The sequence below is a fragment of the Schistosoma mansoni genome (genome assembly GCF_000237925.1).
Source record: "Schistosoma mansoni, WGS project CABG00000000 data, chromosome 3 unplaced supercontig 0105, strain Puerto Rico, whole genome shotgun sequence".
NCBI lineage: Eukaryota > Metazoa > Platyhelminthes > Trematoda > Strigeidida > Schistosomatidae > Schistosoma > Schistosoma mansoni.
Window position 1 is genome coordinate 1,160,182 of NW_017386009.1, and position 19,830 is coordinate 1,180,011.

Consider the following 19,830-nt stretch of genomic DNA (forward strand, 5'->3'; position numbering starts at 1 on the left):
TTCACCTAGGAGAGTTGGAAAACCCTCATTCCAAACCAATGGTGCACATGGGCTCCAGTATCCTGAAGGAACAAATGGCGTATGAATCAATCGTTGGTCACTGGCTACCATGGGACTGCATCTCCTCACGATGCTCCACTGCTTTGTGGATCAGATCTTTAGGTCAAATGCTCCGGGTGTAGCTTTCCTAAGAAGACCACCCTTTGTAACAATATTTATGTGTTTAAATAAATAAAAAGAACATAGTAAGCAAAGATGGATAGTGGCTAACAGTGGAATCCAGGACGTGCGTTTCGTCCTATTTAGGACTCGTCAGCTGGATGTACCTACATCTCAGAGTTGATGTTCACTCTGGGACTCAAACCCAGTACTTTTTGCTTCAAACGCCATCGCGTTATCCACTCGGCCACTAAGTCCTGATAGTCACTTGCTTGTGCAATGGGGTGACCAGTTGCAGTCCTAAAAACATCAATGGGAAGATTCAAACAAACAATATTAAGTGAATTTAAAAGGAACATAGACTAAGTAAAGTCAAAGGCAATACACTGACAAGTTTATCAAAGAAAACAATCATCAAATTTACTTACCTTGTTCTGAATGAATTATTGAATGATTAAAATATTGAAATAATGTACGTGCTGTAGTATGATTATTTATATTATCTGTTATAAATTTACGTATTCTATATTCTGGTATACTTATATAACCAGTTAATATAAATAATAAACTATAGATTAATTGAATATATTGTGTTTCAATAAATGAATATTCAAAAGCAAAATAATTATTTTGAAATTTATATATACTACTTAAATCATTATCAGTAAATGAATGAATATTAGATGGATGAATTAAATTGATAAGTAATTCAAATGTATGATTTAGAATTTTAGATTGAATAACTTCACGTTGAAGATTGGAATATCTAAAACAAAAGAAAGAAAATGAAAATGAAATGAAGTCAGTAAATGATGTATAAAAAGAATTACCTTCAAATGCTCTGATACAGAACTCCGCCTGTAGCTCCTCCGGGGGCTACTGCCGGTCCCAAGCCCGGATAAAGGAGGAGGGTTGGGCATGGGGTTAGCAACCCCATCCCATAGAAAACCAACTCGCCAAAAAAACTAATCTAAAAACGCTTTGATACAGCAGAAGGTGGAGAGAGTCAACTTTACCTCTTGAAATGCTCTCATATAGCCACTGTCAGCGAAGAACTAATCGTGACCTTGTCGCAAGGATGGAAAGCGACTTATAAGTGACTGACAGGATCCTTATTGTAATGAGACTTATATAGTTGCTCTAATGCCGTGCTTTTAAATGCTCTGGTACAGCAGAGGGTGGAGAGATTCAGCTCTCTCTCTCGAAATGCTCTTATATAGCCACTGTCAGGGAATTACTACTTGTTACCTTCTCGTGGCAAGGATGGAAAGCGAATGCCTGGAGCTTAAACTGAGTAGGTAGATGAGGAGGATCCTAGGGAAGTTGGAAAACCCTCATTCCGAACCAATGATGTAGTAAATGGACTTCAGGATTCTGAGGAAACAATCGTATATATAAACCTATTCTTAATCACAGACTACTAATGGACCGCACCTGCTAACGTTGCTTCACTACCTATCGGATTCGACGTATGGGTAAAACTCTCGGAGAGTGATCCTGTAAGGGGACCATCTACTTCGGTCACGGCACCCAGGGAGCATACCAGCTCTCACAAGTTTGGTGTTGTGCATATATAGTTTGGTGCTCACTTTGCATCAATGTTTATGTGTTTACATAAATGAATAAACTATAATTATCAGAAGGGGTTGTTTGTGGAGATTTAGTATTTTATAGAATGAATGCGTGAATAAATTGAAACTAGACTACCACACAAAACCTGTAAGCACTGGACGGCCGTTTCACTAGTGACTGACTTCGAGAGGTAAATCCAGGAGTTCTAGCAAGAAGCAGTGACCGGTGGAGTTCAAACCACGTCTGTTGTGAGATAACAATTCTGTCATCACAATTCAAGAATCTTGGTTAACTGACTGGATAGGTTGAAGTTGGAAATTAACACCATGGATGTCGGCTCAGTGGTCTATCGGTTAAGTGCTCTGGCGCGAGACTGGTAGGTCCTGGGTTTGAATCTCGCAAGGCGAGGTCGTGGATGCGCATTGCTGAGGAGTCCCACAACAAGACCGTCCAGTGTTTCCAGGTTTTCCCTGGTGGTCTAGCTTCAATTGACTCACGCATTCAACTATGAAAATAAACTATAAGGTCAAACAATCATTAAAGGGTTGATTTGATATAAGTACTTAAATACTAGTAGTAGTACCATAGCTGTTAATAACAATAACACCTACCTCTTTGCCTATATTCTCAGGCGTCACAGGTAAGATAAAATAAAACCGAACGCCTCAGTTTTATCATTTCTACATTTTAATCAAGTGAATGTTATTTATGACATGAGTGAAGGATACATATATTTAAACAGCAAATCTTATAGGACGGACAAAACAACCGCCTAGAATATTGGTGTTACTACTGATAGTAATGATATTAGTAGTAAAGAATAAACTTACTCATCTGAACACATTATACTAACTGGACTATTAAAACTTGGCATAATTAAACTAAACAAATTTATAAGATTTGTTTCTGATGCAATCCATTGTATAAGCCAATTTGAATTAATTGGTTGATTAGTAGAAGAAGAAGAAGAAGAATTTGAATGATTAATGTAAGACCAATCTTGTCGGCTTAAAAATGTTACAATTGAACTGGCTAATTGTATTTCATTACACATTAATGAACTAGAATGTGTATGTAGGAAATTGACAATTTGTTGATTAATAGACATATGTGTTGTACCTTGAATAAAAAAAAAGAAAAAATCAAGTTGTATTACCCTACAAAGGAATACAATTTTAAACTAGTACTATAAAGAAATAACAGAAATGTAATTTGCTAGGACTTCCCTATCAGAGGCTATATACGCATGGCCATGTGAGAGCATTTGGAGAGGGAGAGCGGACTCTCCCCATTCTCGGCCATACCAGGGCATTTGGGGGCAGATGAATACACAGAATAAACGCGTTAAGCCAACTGTGACTAATTCTGGAGTATGTTATATCACGTCCCTGTTTACTAATCGCGATTATTACTCGGAACCCGAACAGGTAGTATGCATCTGTCAATATAGCTCAGATCAATAGCCAATGAATACATTTTGATTTGGTCATTTTTCTATGTGATTCGAACAACACACACTATTGTAACACATTAGAGAAGCTGAATGACACAGCTTCGAATTGTATGGATAGTATTAAACATCAATACATATCTTTCCGAGATTTGTTTAGTCATTTAGATTTGACAAGTAACAACAAACTAGATAATGATATCCTTAACGGTTTCAATAAAACAAAATGCACAACACAACATTAATATTATTTGAACACATAAATATTGGTACAAAGGGGCACCAGATACATATGCACCACACAAATCTCATTTGATACTGCCCAGGTGTCTGAACCGAAACAGGTGGTTTTCTTAGAGGGCCACACCCGAGCATTTACCTAAAGGTCTGATCCATAAGGCAGTGGAGCATCGTGAGGAGATACAGTCCCATGGTAGCCGGTGACCAACGATTGGTTCATACGCCATTTGTTCCCTCAGGATACTGGAGCCTATATGCACCATTGGTTTGAATTCAGGGTTTTCTAACTCCCCTGGGTGAACTTTCCGTATCCACCAACCCGTTTAAAGCACTGGACATTCGCTTTTCGTCCTCTCAGTTTTGTAAATAACACCCCCACTGAGAGAAAGCAGTGAGTAGGATTTCCCTGGCAGCATAACAGTATATAAAAGAACAAATAAAAACTTACCTAATGAATTTATCAAAATTTTTGAAAGTCTTAATGTTGGAATCAACAATCCTGCCCAATTAATTTTCATTAATTCATTCTCGTCTATTTCACAACCAGGTTCTATCATTATACTACTAATAATGGATTCAATAAAATCCCAATAAATAGAATGATCACTTTTTCCAACAATAGAAGACGATGATGATGATGACGAATAGGAGAGGTAACGTTGAAATTTAGATGAACGGAACCAAATTAAATCCATTAATTGATTTGATTCATTTGATCGATGACTGATGTCTTGGTATTGTTGATTATTATTATTATTATCGTCTTCACAAATATATAAACAATCTAGACCGTAAGAATAACAATTAGCTAAATTTGATAATGAGAGTACATCACAATTGGTTAGACGATTTATGATTCCATGATTAGCTAAAATCTAAAAGTATAAAATAAACAAACACACATACAGAAGACAGTAGTAAACACTACACAACATAAACGGTAACTAATCAATCAATGGATTGCACAATAACAGTAATAGTGTGGTGTGTACTACTGATATAAGTAGTATGTATCATCAAACGAAAGTGAAGTACATAGAAGCAGAAGGTTAATAAGATTGAAAAGAAGAGAACGGAAACTGATCGGTGTGGAAAAGGAAGAACGAATCAAGTCTCAGATAATTAACTGATATTTTGTAGAAGGAACAGTGAAGTTTGAGACAATTGATTGACATTTTGTCCCCACTTGTGTTCTCATTCACTGCAATAGTAACTAATTCTATACACATAGTCATATGTCAATCACAGCCCCGAAGAAAGTGCTACACATATGTGCATCAGATCAATCTATTCTAACAAATTAGTTCAACCAAAATGAAATGTTCAATTAGTAGTACTAGTGGCAACAGAAAATGCTAGACATACACAACATGAGTTAGAATAGAATGAATAAATTGGTAGAATGAAAAAGAGTAAAAGACAAATCAAAAATTGGATATCTAAGAAAAGGATTGTAGTGTCCGGTACCATATCAAACCCACATGAGTTATTCCAGCTTCCGGGTAAAAGAGTTTAGTCATTCTTCTTCAGTCATACTTTGACCTTGTCAGTTTATTCGCTTATTAACCTTGACTGTTTTTTAAAGATGAGTGTATGTATATGTACCACTTATCTTATTCACTACGTATCTGTAGCTTATTTATGTCTAGTTATAAATATTGACTCACACTCGATCAAATTGAGTTGGCTCACTTGCCTCCGTTTTGTTTTCCCGCTTTCTATTCTGAATTTCCATCTGGATAGATGAGCGCTGGAAAGAAATTCATCCAAGGTAACTCATATTTAGCTTCTTACTACCACTATTACACAAACAAGGGTTAGCCTAGGGTTAAATGGAAGATTTATTTGTTCTTTTAAGTAAAAGTCAGATCAAAGAACCATTAAAAGACAAATAATGAATGTATAAGTCCTATATTCCTCAGTAGTAGAGCGCTCGCTTCGCATGCGAGATGTCCCGGGTTCGATCCCCGGCACTTTCAGTGCTCTCTGCACATAACCAGGCGGCCAGTCACGTTGGTCGGTGACGTGATGGGTGGTGATGCGGGGTCCCTATATTCCTACTGATCCTAAATCACATCACACGACATCTCCATGAATCAGTTATGATAATCACGTGGATCGCAACTAGGTACCTTTCAATCTATGTACACGAATTATTCTAACAGTCAATGAAGAATAAATGATTAAAATTCGATTCAATATACACCATATACAACAAAATTATTGTAAACTTACCTTTGCACCAATAGGATAACTGCCTATTCTGCATAGAATTGACATCTTTGACTGATATAATAAATATGATGACATAATCGATGATGAATCTTCATTAGGATAATTATGATTATTATTATTATTTGATTCAAGTGGTAAATAATTAGAACGATTTAATACAGATGAATAATCGGGTAATTCCGTATTGACTGAAGTAAGAAATTTACCTATAACTTGTAAATCTTCAATGATCGTATCTAAAATATGCTACATTAAAAGTAACAAAAAGAAAGAAAATAATGAAGATTTTTCTTTGACATGGGTATTGAGAAAGAAAAGTTTACGGTTTTTCTTTAAACGTATTATATAGTTAAAGTAACCCATTGTGTTATTGAATATAAATAAGACCACGCGTATACAGCCTCTGTCAAGGAAGTCCTACTCACTGTCTTCTTGTGGCATTACTATTGTTTACGAAATTGAGAGGACGAAAAGAGAATGTCCGGTGCTTTAACCGGGTTGGTGGACACGGAAAGTCCACCTAGGGGAGTTGGAAAACCCTGATTCCAAACCAATGGTGCACATGGACTGGCTCCAGTATCCTCAGGTAACAAATGGCGTATGAATCAATGGTTGGTCACCGGCTACCATGGAACTGCATCTCCTCACGATGCTTTACTGCCTTGTGGACTAGACCTTCACGTCAAAGGCTCGGGGTGTGGCCTCCTAAGAAAACCACCTGCTTCAGTCTGAGAACCTGAACAGTATCACAGCCCTCACACAAACCAAATGAGATTTGTGCGGCGCATATTTATCTGGTGCTTCCTTGTACGAATATTTATGTGTTTAAATAAATATATAAATAAGGAGAATTCAGCGAAGAAAAATATTTTTTCCACGAAATCAATTACCTTAACCTTATTTCCCCCTCGATTATTATGTAATTTCATTAGGAGATTTGTAGTCTTAAACTATTTTATGATCTAATCTATTCTATCTTTTCCTTTTATAGATATATATTTACCATAAAACTATAAATACGAATGTACAGCTAAAGTAAATGATTTCATTGAAAAGAAAATTTTCTTTGCTGAATTCCCTTTAATGGTATTACATAACTTAACGAAGTAGTTTAGAAAGTGGATAAAATGGAACAGTAAATTAGGAAATTAGTCAATTATTCCTTGCAATAACACTTTTGAATTCAAATGAATTACAGATGCCCCCAAATACCCTGGTACAGCTGAGAGTGGGGAGAATCCGCTCTCCCTCTCCAAATGCTCTCACATGACCATGCGTATATAGCCTCTGTCAGGGAAGTCTCAATCATTGCCTTCTCGTAGCGGGGGTGTTGTTTACGAAATTGAAAGGATGAAAAGCGAATGTGAAGTATATAAAGTATCATTTTGTATATTTTCTTTTTAGAAATCTTTTAAGAAACCTTGAATAATCAATAATGAATAACGGGGAGTTTTTTTTAGGGTCACATGAATTGAACTCCAGTTTACGCATGTACGTATGCATGTACTGTGAAATGTTTATTGTTGTTTAATGCTAATGGTTGGGAGATAGTCCATTTTTAAAAAAAGATTACGGAAATTTTCTTGACATGAAAAGATATGAAGTCTACAATGAAGTTAATGGAACGGGTTGAAATGATAACTTTTTTTCTCACTAAAAAGTATCTTGTTAGGACTATGATAGATGTATTCCAAGTAAAGATATATAGTTTTGCTAGTGTTGGAATCCTCTATGAACAGTATTTTGCTTGTGAAGCACTCATTTGTCTTTCAAGATGGCATAATAAACTCTTTAAGATATTTAATCATCAACATTCTATAGCTGTCAGTAAGGGGTTGTGAAAATTATTGAATTCCATTCAAATAATTAACTGATTTAGGTTGGACCATCAATGAAATTCAACAATTTCAATTACTCCTGATTGAAAATTATCATGTGCTCACTAGTGGATAGCTTCGAGAGAAAATTTCTGGAGTTCTAATGAGAACCCATAACCAGTCGAGGTGAACCGTGTTTATTGTGAGGCATTTACCAACCAAATACAATAAAAATGATCGGCGGATGCTGCGGATTTACTGAAGTTAGATATTAACACCACTGGATCATGCTTCAGTGGTCTAGAGTTTCAGCTTTCGTGAGCAAGACCTAATTTCGATATGACGATGCACCTTGCCGACGAATGAAATGGTCTTTCAGTGCATTCAGGATTACTATAATGATCTAATTTTGGTTCATGATTTGAATGACAATCCATGGTCGTATTCCGAAAGAATCAGAGCTCATTTAGTGTATATATATATATATATATATATATATATATATATATATATATGCAAAGAAATGACATGCTTCTCCGTTTTATAAAAATCTCAGTCAGTCAGCCAGTTATACGCAAAGTAAAAGCTGGCACATGCCCACATCAATTCAAGTTCTCATACCACCTTAACACAAACAAATGAAATTGTCAAAGAAAATCCCAGAGTAGCTGAGGTTACCCAAAGTCTACAACCATTGGTTACGCAAATTACGTGTACCTCAACCAGGTAATATCCATGTTCCTGCCTATATGCAACAGTCCAATGGTCAGCATCTACATAGATTGATGCCGAATCATTGTTTGGCCTCCTCTAGCTCCCTTTCAACCTACTCCAACATCAGTCGGTGGATGGGGATATGTAATACATGTAATAAACATCCCAGTCGATAAAGATTCACCACGCTGACAATTGATTTCCCATACTTAAGTTAAATTCTTATAATAATTCAAAAACACATGCATAAACAGTTTTCAAATAGTGACTAGTCATTCAAGTTCATCTTTCGACATTTACAATCGGGTAGTCTTCCTCCCATGATATTTATTTCCACTGCCGAATATATTTGATTCATAAGTTTTATGACAATCACCTTTCATTACTCCAGAGGATACAAGAGGGGATGGAGATAAAAATACAGACTATTATGATGGTATTTCTTGAGTATCTCCGAAGTTCGATTCGCGATAGAACTTACTCATTCTATGAAGGCGAGTGAATACAAGCGGTTAACATATACCAATGGTTAACTCAAATGAATTAAAACAAAACCTAACCTGAATAGTTCCTTGATTGTCAAGATATGTAATTAGTTGTTGGGAGCAACGATCAAATGAGATTAACAATTCTAATAAACTCATTGCAGCTAATTGAATCATTGTATGTCCATGAATTATATCAGTAATTAATGTAGAATGTAATTGATTTAAATCAGAAGAGTTTAATGCATTTGAATGAATTGTATTCAAATTGGTATTAGTATTAGTAGTTGAATAATTGAATATAGAGAAGCATTCCATTAAAGAATTGAAATCAGTTAACGATACTTTATCGTCTTTTAATGATTGACCTAATAGAAGGAGTGAACATTTCATCATTAATCAACAATACAAAGTATTCAATACTAATTTAATCAAAAAAGAGCCCCCAAATGCCCTGGTACAACCGAAAGCGGGGAGAGTCCGCTCTCCCTCTCCAAATGCTCTCATATAGCCTCTGCCACACAAGTCCTTCTCACTGCCTTCTTGTGGCACTACTGTTGTTTACGAAATTGAGAGGACGAAAAGCGAATGTCCGGAGCTTTAACCGGGTTGGTGGACACGAAAAGTTCATCTAGAGGAGTTGGAAAACCCTCATTTCAAACCAATGGTGTACATGAGCCCCAGTATCCTGAGGAAAGAAATGGTGTATGAATCAATCGTTGGTCACCTGTTACCATGGGACTGCATCTCTTCACGATGCTACACTGCCTTGTGGATCAGAGCATTAGGTCAAAGGCTCCGTGTGGCCCCCTAAGAAAACCACCTGCTTCAGTCTGGGCATCTTGGCAGTATCACAGCCCTCACACAAATCAAATGAGATTTGTGTGGCGCATATGTATTCGGTGCCCCTTTGTACCAATATTTATGTGTTGAAATAAATAAATAATCAAAAAGACGGAATTAGAAATAATTAACATATTGTGGTGTGGGCTACTTATATATCGACATAAGTAGTATATATCGTAGGACAAAAATAGAATATCTGACAGCAGAAGATTGAGAAGGGAAGAACAGTAACAGAAAGCAATTATTGTGTTAATCCATGAACAATGAAGCCTGAGACAGTTAATGAACATTCTGCAAAGGAAGTATCAGAGTATGGCCTTTCTGATTTATCAAGCAACTTTGTAATTTGTGCTAACTACATGATCGGTTGTCTTCATGTGTGTTCTCATTTAGGGTAAGGATTACATAACTGAACATAAATAAGCAGAAATCTTAAACTGATAAGTATAATAGGAACCGAACATCTAATAAACAACCTGACAATATGGATAAATCTATCAACACAGGAAGAGTAGGTCAAAGATGAGGAAAGAAAAACAAAGCAATGTGTAGGGAGATTTAGTAACATTATCTGTTTTCTTTAACCTAAGAATGAATAGACACACAAAAGACTTCATTTTATACAATAAATTAGGGTTGTTGACTCGAAATCCTATAGCCTTCATTATATGTAGGAGATAAATTTATACATTATTGAGAAGAACTGAAAGTTCTGTCTGTCGCATGCCAAAGATCAACACTGAATGATAAGCAGAATTGCGTATAGATTGTGTTTGAGCTTTTTCAAAACATAACAGGCTATTTTTCATAACTAGATCGTGAAATTTTCATGTAGAACATTAGACATAGTATTCTTAAAAGTAAAGGATGCACTGATGAATATGCAATGAAATGGCGAAGGCAAGTACTTTATCATTTAACTGACCAATGACAGTTAATCAACCGAAGAACAACAACTGCAAAAAATGTCATTACTTAGATCTAGCTAATCCATCATGTAAAATATAGCTAGAAACATATCTCTCGATTGAGTTGTAGCCGGAGGAAGGGAGGTTTGTAACGAATAGTTTGTCTCTCAATCCTTATATATATATGAAGAGAGAGAAAAAAAAGACATTACTCTTCACTTACCAAGATCTCGACAGAAACGTATCACATAGCATAAACTTCCATAATAATTGGCACGCATACGTTGTGTTGAAGTTTCTAAATGAACAGGTGACAAGCACATAAAAGAAAGAGGAAACATAAATTAACAATCAGGCTAAAAAAAATCAAACATAAGGTGTAAATGGAAATATGAAAATAACTAGACTAGAATTTAGCGTTTGAAGTTACCATGCATGTGCATCAAAAATGGGAATCTTAGGTGAGATCCCTGAGGTCAGATTGTGGGGGGGAGGACAGTTAACAACTCTTGAAACTAATATGTAAAACATTACTGCGATGCTCTTTTTAGTGAGAGGTTTAGCCATCAGATAGCGTAAATATCATACGTTATAACTGCCACTGAGAAGTTTCTTACTGATTACTTTCAATCAGCTAACATCTAAACAGCGTTTAGTGCAGCACTAAACAAGGAATGTAGAGTCAAAGGGTAATCACTGTAATGAATTTAATAATACCATTATAATGTATGTGTTCGCTGGAAACATCAAACTGCCCAACAAACTAGGATGCAACGAAGATATAACTATTACGATTTTCCAATTAAAACTAATAGCGCTGTTTTAAATTGTAAGAGAATGTGCTAACAACATTTCATTACAGACGGAGTTATCTGTCTTCAATTGTTTGTACATTTCAAAACAGCACTGTGGTGATCGTATATGACTTTGAATTCATCCCATGTACATATGAAATTACATCAAAAAGCAACATAACGAATCCATAATGATAAATACAGTGAAACCAATACACATCAAAAGAGAAAAAACTTACTAGTTCTAACGATTGACTTAACTAATAATTCCATCACTGATATAAGTAAAGGAGACCAATGTTTATTATAGACACATTTATCCAATCCACTTGTTGGCATTTCTGAAATATTTGACTTGGATGCGTTAACATATGATGATTGACAATGAAAAAATGAACATAGCGTCAAACTAGTACCACTGGCTAATAGACGAATAGTTTGTGGAACTTCTTTCACAGAACAAATCTAACAGGGCATTGCAGCAGGAAACAAATAGTAAACAGGAAAATATAGTGTCATAAAAAGGTTATAATACGTAAACTACTATTAAACACAATTATTCACTACTTATATCAACCCCCAAATGCCCTGGTAAGGTCGAGAGTGAAGAGAGTCCACTCCCTCTCCAAATGCTCTCACACGGCCACGCGTATATAGCCTCTGCCACACAAGTCCTACTCAATGCCTTCTCGTGGCATTATTGTTGTTTACAAAATCGAGAGGACGAAAAGCGAATGTCCGGTGCTTTAACCGGGTTGGTGGAGACGGATAGTTCACCTAGGGGAGTTGGAAAACCCTGATTCCAAACCAATGGTGCACATGGGCTCCAGTATCCTGAGGAAAGAAATGGTGTATGAATCAATGGTTGGTCACCGGCTACATGGGACTGCATCTCCTGACGATGCTCTACTGCCTTGTGGACTAGACCTTTAGGTCAAAAGCTCTGGGAGTGGCTCCCTAAGAATACCACCCGCTTCGGTTTGGGCACCCGGGCAGTATCACAGCCCTCACGCAAATCGAATGACATTTGTGCGGCGGATGTGTATCTGGTGCTTACTTGTCCCAATATTTATGTGTTTAAATAATAATACATTTACAAAGCTTAAGAAGGTAAAACATCACTCTTACCTGAGATAATAACAGAATAAGCACATCTAAACAAAGAACTGGAACTGGACGAAGTTTAAATTTATATTGTGACATATTATTTGATCCAATACCGATATCACCATCACCATCATTACGTAATAAACTGATTAATTCCGAATATAGATAACTTGGTACAGATATCATTGGTTGATTTGAAGATCTTTGTACTGTATTATTATTATTGCCACTATCATATTGTCCTTGATTTGTCATTAAACCTAAACTAATCTCAACTGCTTGTCTCCATGCTTCAATAGCTACTTGTTTACCAGCATACAAATGAAGATTATGTATATTTCGATGATCTATCCATTCACGTAGGTCAGAGATTTGTTTTATTAATGCAGATACTGTTGTTGTAGATGAGGATGATGATAAATAAGATGTGTTGAATACTTCTAAGATTGATAGATGATAAGCTGATCGATTAATATCGAATACTTGATCAAATGTTAATGTAATCAGTTTGTTCAGATCTTCATTAGAATAACTATCTAGATCATTACGTGTACTGATTAACTTCATGAATAAATTCATAAGGAATATTTTGAAATGTATCATAGTTGATAATACTTTTGTTGCATTGGAATCTGAGCTTAATAAAGGACAATTGATAGATGATTTTTTCAATAACTGGAATAGAAAAAGAGAGAAGTAGTTGGGGAATAAAAACAGAAACAATGAAAAAAAAATTGGGGGTGGGATGTGAGCTCGACATTGAAATAAACAAACACAGGTATTTACAGTCAGTTTAGTTATATGATAACTACTAATAATACGTCTAAATCAGCATGATGATCCAGCAGTTGACAGTTGAATATTTCAATCAGTAATCTTATATCTTCATTTAGTGGTTAGGGTTGCCTAACATGATGTAAATGAGTCATATTGGCCAAAACATTCGTTTCTTGAAGATTCCATCATCCCAGACAGGTCAGATGGAGAATGACAAGTACTGAAAGTAACAACCTAGGATCAGAATGCAAAGTTGTACAATGAACTCTAATAAGGTATGACGACAGAAATATATTTGTTCCAGACAAATAAAATCTTCAGTAAAGCCGAATTCTTATAACAGAAGGAAAGGATTAGGGAAAGGTTGACCCTAGAATTAGCAAAACCTTAACTTGTCAAAAGAATTGCATTGACAACAATAATGCCTGAAAAATATGAAACTAACAAATCAAAGACTGACAACACAAGGACTATGTTTAGTTGGCCTCAAGTAGTTATTTCTCAAGGTTTACAGACATGTTCCCAGGCATTTGTACTGAGCTTCTAGCGTAATATCAGATAAAAAAATTGTTCGTTTTCGAACTTTGAGCGTAGTAAATCAACGTTCGTTTATGAAATAGATTACTTACTTCGTGCAGAACATTTGAATTGAACAATTTCGATTCGAATGGATTACAATCATTGACAAGTTCATTGGATGTGTTTAGAATTTGCAAAAAGTTCACAAGAACAGAAGGAGCTGATAATAGAAAGAAAGGTGAAACAAAAAGACATCAAATGTGGACTAGGTATGCAGAATTGAATAAGGAAAGTATTCGAAAAACATAAACATATATGTAACAATGATGGTTGCCTATCTGATCTGTTTGAAGAATGATGAGAGATCAGTAAACGAAAATCGAAAAAAAGGAAAGATAGTAACAATATATTAGCAGTTAAAGGTATTTATATCTCATAAGGTAAACTTAATAAAAATTACTCATCAGAAGGGGGTTTTGTGGAGATTTTAGTAATTTTATATAGTTAAGATCATGAGTCAATTGAAGCTGGAAAACCTGGAAGCGCTGGACGGCCGTTTCGCCCTGTTGTGGGACTCCTCAGCAGTGCGCATCCACGATCGCCCACTCGCGGGACTCGAACCCAGGATCTACCAGTCTCGCGCCAAATCGCTTAATCTCAAGACCACTGAATCGGCCGACATCCAACGGTGTTAATGTCTAACCTCAATCAATCCACGAAATTGCGCGACAAACTTCGAATCCCGCGAGGCCAGATCTCAGATGCACACTGCTCACCAGTCCCATACTAAGGTGAAAAAGACATCCAATGGTGCCAGATTTTCAATCGTGAGCTAACATTCATCTATTCATGGTATCAATTTAAACTCAACAATCTCCACAACCCTATACTGATAGTTAACAATTGGTCAATAAATTCATGAACTCATATCGTTTCTTTATTTGGTCAACCAAGCATTCATCTGATCTTCTATAACAGCTAACCATAATTGTATATTTGCATAAGAGATGGTTATGGATCCATAACATATATTACAGTCATTGGGGTTGATGAAGATTCAAAACCATATTCAATAACTTACTACTCCTACAATATACATCGTTTAAATCATTTAATGGTTACAAACATTTGAAAGATACTAGATCAAATAACTTGAATGTATTCAGAATAAAATGACTTATCCATTCATCATTTGATTTTAGTCTGCTGTAGATGTCCAGTTGTAGTTTTGCATTGAATAATATATCATTTTTGCCATTCCCATGTGCACAGCATTTGTTGTCGTTTGTTTTAGCCTACTAATATCGACTGCAGTAGTACAAATAGAAAAATTAAAATAAGATTCCATGACAACCTTTGAGATGGCGAAGATTTATAGCTCAGGTGGATGATTTTGATGGGGTTTTGTTCTCTGAGCTAGAAGGTTTGGTCGTGGAGCTAAAACCGTTCTTCTGAATGACATCAGCATAACAGACTTCAGCTAGAAGTGAAGTTTTCGAATTTCTCCACATGTGGTTCACAGCTTGTCCTGTACGCCTCGAAGAAAACAATGGCAGATTTAAGGTCAACAAGAACCAATCAACATCGAGGTGTACAGGACAAGCTATAAACCATATATGGAGAAATTCAAACACTTCACTTTTACCCGAAGTTTGTGCTGATGATATCGTTCAGAAGAACGGTGAAAGCTCCACGACCAAACCATCCAGCTCGGAGAACAAAACTCCAACTTTTTAGTCTAAGATAGTCAGGTTTTTTTTATCTCTGTGACATCGGACTTTGAAAAACATGATCGCATATTATTATTATTATCATTATTATTATTGGTGAATGGTTGCGCAACTTCGTGGATTGGTTGAAGTTAGACATTAACACCATTGGATGCCGGCCAGCTCCGTGGTCTAGAGATTATGTGCTCGCGTGCGAGACTGATAGGTCCTGGATTTAAATCCCACAAGGCGGGATCGAGGATGCGCACTGCTGAGGAGTTCCAAAATAGGACGAAATAGCCGTCCAGTGCTTCCAGGTTTTCCATGGTGGTCTAGCTTCAATTGACTCATGATCTCAACTACATTATTATTATTATTATTATTATTATTATGTAAAAAACTACAATGTTTAAAAAATTCATTGCTTACATTCTTGTGATTGATTAAAAGACAAAAGAGAATTATCAAATAGGAGATCTGAAAAAGGAAAATAAGTAAAAAATAAATAATAATCATTATTTTAACATGTTCAACTTGTTTAAATAATAGTGCATCAAAAAAGGAGAGATGGTTGGCAGTCCCCTGCACAAGGTCGGACAGGGCATCTCATGCCCACTCTCCTGAGGCGTGATACATCCGCTACTTTCAGATGGCCTTTTGAAATTGCCCCCAAATGCTCTGGTACGGTCGAGAGTGGAAAGAGTCCGCTCACCCTCTCGAAATGCTCTCACATGGCAACGCGTATATAGCCTCTGCCAGTAGAGTCCTACTTACTTACTTCTCGTAGCAGGGCTGTTGTTTACGAAATTGAGAGGACGAAAAGCGAATGTCCGGCTCACTAACCGGGTTGGTGGGCACGGTGAGTCCAACCAGAGAAGTTGGAAAACCCTGATTCCAAACCAATGGTGCACATGGACTGGCTCCAGTATCCTGAGAGAACAAATGGCGTATGAAATTATCGTTGGTCACCGACTACCATGGGACTGCATCTCCTCACGATGCTCCACTGCCCTGTGGACTAGACCTTTAGGTCAAAGGCTCTGGGTATGCCCCCCCCCGAAGATAACCACCTGCTTCGGTTTGGGCACCTGAGCAGTATCACAGCTGTCACACTAATCAAATGAGATTTGTGTGGCGCATATGTATCAGGTGCCCCATTGTACCAATATATTCATGTGTTTAAATAATAAAGATTATTTCAAATTTTATAAAGAAATTCATCTTTATACTAATTAAAACAATCATGAACAAAAATTATGGTAATGACGAGTTTTAAGTCAGTCAGCTACAACGTAGGACCAGGCACATATATGCATCGGTCCAAGTTGCCATACCTCGTTAGCACAACAAGATCAACACCGGATTCATAGTAGTTAATTTAGTGTTGGTAGTAGTATATAAATTATAGGTTGTATATAAGGATATAGTATAGGAAGGGAGATATGAAGCAATTTTAGTCTCAAGGTTTAAGGGAAGATAAAGAGTGTATTGAATTGTATTGAATTGAATCTTATTTTAATCACCTTCCGGATTCGAAGTATAAGGTGAATTTAAATTGAATTTTGTAGTTAGAATTAACACGTCTACATACATGTTATAAACTTTATACATGTTGTGGCAAAATAATAAATAGTGGGTTTAATTGGCCAAACAATATCAGCAACAAGTTACTATGGGAGACAACAAACCAGATTCCATCCAGTGGAGGAAGAAATCAGGAAGAAGCGCCGGAAGTGGATTGGGCACACTTTGAGGAAATCACCCAATTGCGTCACAAGACAAGCCCTTACATGGAATCCTGAAGGTCAAAGGAGAAGAGGAAGACCAAAGAACACATTACGCCGAGAAATGGAGATAGACATGAGAAGAATGAACAAAAGTTGGATAGAACTAGAAAGGAAGGTCCAGGACAGATTGAGTGAGTATGAGAATGCTGGTCGGCGTCCTATGCTCCATTGGGAGTAACAGGCGTAAGTAAGTAAGGGTTTAATTATCTTGATAGATTTATTTTATACAAGATATTATTTTTAGTTCTATTAACAGAGCAGTATATAGTTACTAAATTGTGTTTTTTACAATATTTTTTTTCGAATAACTCATTTACCAAGCACTTGGGTATGAACCACATTCTAAGTGACAAGGATAATGATACTGTCCACTTGCTTAAAGCAAATCAGATGGAAGAGGTTTTGAACTTGAGACTTGATGACTGAAAGTTGAACGCCTTAACTACTAAGGTTGGGATTGTTACAGGGTAGTTTACAGCTCCATGAAATAGGTATGCATGGTCAACTTATTCAATGATCCAACCGAAAAAAATTCAATTGTTGAAAGATTCTTGAAATGAAGAAAAACAATAGGAAAAATAGTCATCATCTATTTATAAATTCAAATAAAGGTCTTACCACCAAGGAATAATTTCAATAATCTCGTTACATAAGAACGTTGATTAGCCATAGCACATACACGTATTTCAATGGCGTATAAACGAAGGATCCAGTTTTTACGATTTAATGATAAAGCTTCAATAACTGAAATATGAAAAAAAGGGTTATGACTAGATTAGTTTGATGATGTGATAAAGGTCGACAGAAAGTTGATGCAAATGTTTATACATTTACTAAACTTAAAGGGAACAACGTAAATAATGGTGTTAATAAACACTATTCAAATAAAGAACTAACATGGTATTTACAATGCAGAGTGGGGAGAGTCCGCTCTCCTTCTCCAAATGCTCTCATATAGCCCCTGCAAGAGAAGTCCTACTCATAGCCTTCTAGTGGCATTACTGTTGTTTACGAAATTGAGAGGACGAAAAGCGAATGTCCGGTGCTTTAACCGGGTTGGTGGACACAGATAGTTCACCTAGGGGAGTTGGAAAACCCTGATTCAAAACCAATGGTGCATAAGGGCTCCAGAATCCTGAGGGAACAAATGGCGTACGAATGAATCGTCGATCACCAGCAATCATGGGACTGCATCTCCTCACGATGCTCAACTGCCTTGTGGATTAAACCTTCAGGTCAAAGGCTCGGGGTGTGGTCCCCCAAGAAAACCACCTGCTTCAGTTCGGGCACCTGCGCAGTATCACAGCCCTCACACAAATCGAATGAGATTTGTGCGGCGCATATTTATCTGGTGTTTCCTTGTCCCAATATTTATAAGCTTAAATAAATAACAAAATTCCAAGCGTACCAACGTATTTGAATATCAAAAACAAACTAACCTGCTTTTTGTCGATCCGTGAAATTTTCACATACATTTCCATCAAGACTTGATGACAGTAAAGGTTGACAAAGATCAGAATGTAAATATTTAGCTAATAAATCATGATTACCACGAAGAAAACGTAACAAAGGTTCCGATGTTAATGGATTCGATCCTAATTTATATAAAATTTGCCAAATTAATGCCAAATTCCATTGTAATGTACATGAGAATTCAAAAGGTAATGTTGTTATAGACTGTAGCCAATGTGTAGTACTATCTATCATATCAAGCATACTATGTAAACATGTTCGTTGTTGGTCAGCTATACCGGCATCCTAGAAAAAAAATTGTTTAACGAGACAGTTTAACTCATTTTAAAAAAGGTATATTCTTTGTTTCCTTAAAACATTAGGTTACAAAACTTACAAATTATTAACTACAAAGCTATGGATGAAGTTTATTTCCGCTGATAAGAAGGTTGAATATGTTATTTTTAACAAATATCCTACAATCTCTTTTCATAGTTAAAAGCATGAATCAATTGAAACTAGATCACCATGGAAAACCTAGAAGCATTGGACGACCGTTTCATCTTATTATGGAACTCCTCAGCAGCATGTATCCACGACCTCGCCCCACGAGATTCGAACCCAGGACCCAGGTCGTGGACGAGCACTGCTGAGGAGTCCCACAATAGGACGAAACAGCTGTCCAGTGCTTCAAGGTTTTCCTTGGTGGTCTAGCTTCAATTGACTTATGCTTTCAACTATGCAAATACTAAATCTCCACTAAAAAACCGTTCTGATTATAATCACTTTTCAACTAGAAGTAATGACCACTATTATTATTATCAAATTTATTTACTAAGTGTATATAGCTAAGTACTTGTCTCTAAGACACCGTTTGTAAGTATATGAGAGCCAGTTATAATGATCATTCGAGGGGGAAGGGAAGTTTATATCAGAAACTGAACAGTCGAGATTCGAATGCGTCACTAATATTACAACATACAATCATAGCATTAAACAGTACAAAACAGTGTAGGACTTCATATAGGCAAGCATCGATAGAAATTAAAATAGTTTATCACAGTTTGATTCAGTGCGGAGAAAAGCAGTAAACCAAACGTGGAAAACACCCATAATGAGGTTATGATGAGAAGGTAGTGCATCCCGCAAATTACTGTTGTACTACATGTTTTAAAAGTGAACTAACCGACTAGTTAACTGTATGGATCACACAGAATGATAGACACAATATGATTTCAAATGAATCAAAATTATTTGAT

The 19,830-nt window shown here is 36.3% G+C and overlaps 1 protein-coding gene across 1 annotated transcript in view; it reads right to left on the bottom strand.

Annotated features, from left to right (window-relative positions):
- The window catches only part of Smp_163040 (hypothetical protein), a gene marked incomplete at both ends in the record, with an annotated part of 75,345 nt that overhangs the window by 9,804 nt on the left and 45,711 nt on the right, over nucleotides 1–19,830 (bottom strand). The window contains 11 exon segments of the mRNA XM_018791317.1: nucleotides 588–925; nucleotides 2,562–2,850; nucleotides 3,870–4,296; nucleotides 5,657–5,902; nucleotides 8,748–9,040; nucleotides 10,650–10,724; nucleotides 11,460–11,685; nucleotides 12,349–13,002; nucleotides 13,734–13,843; nucleotides 17,738–17,863; nucleotides 18,559–18,877. Coding sequence (XP_018645529.1) covers nucleotides 588–925; nucleotides 2,562–2,850; nucleotides 3,870–4,296; nucleotides 5,657–5,902; nucleotides 8,748–9,040; nucleotides 10,650–10,724; nucleotides 11,460–11,685; nucleotides 12,349–13,002; nucleotides 13,734–13,843; nucleotides 17,738–17,863; nucleotides 18,559–18,877 — 3,103 coding nt within the window.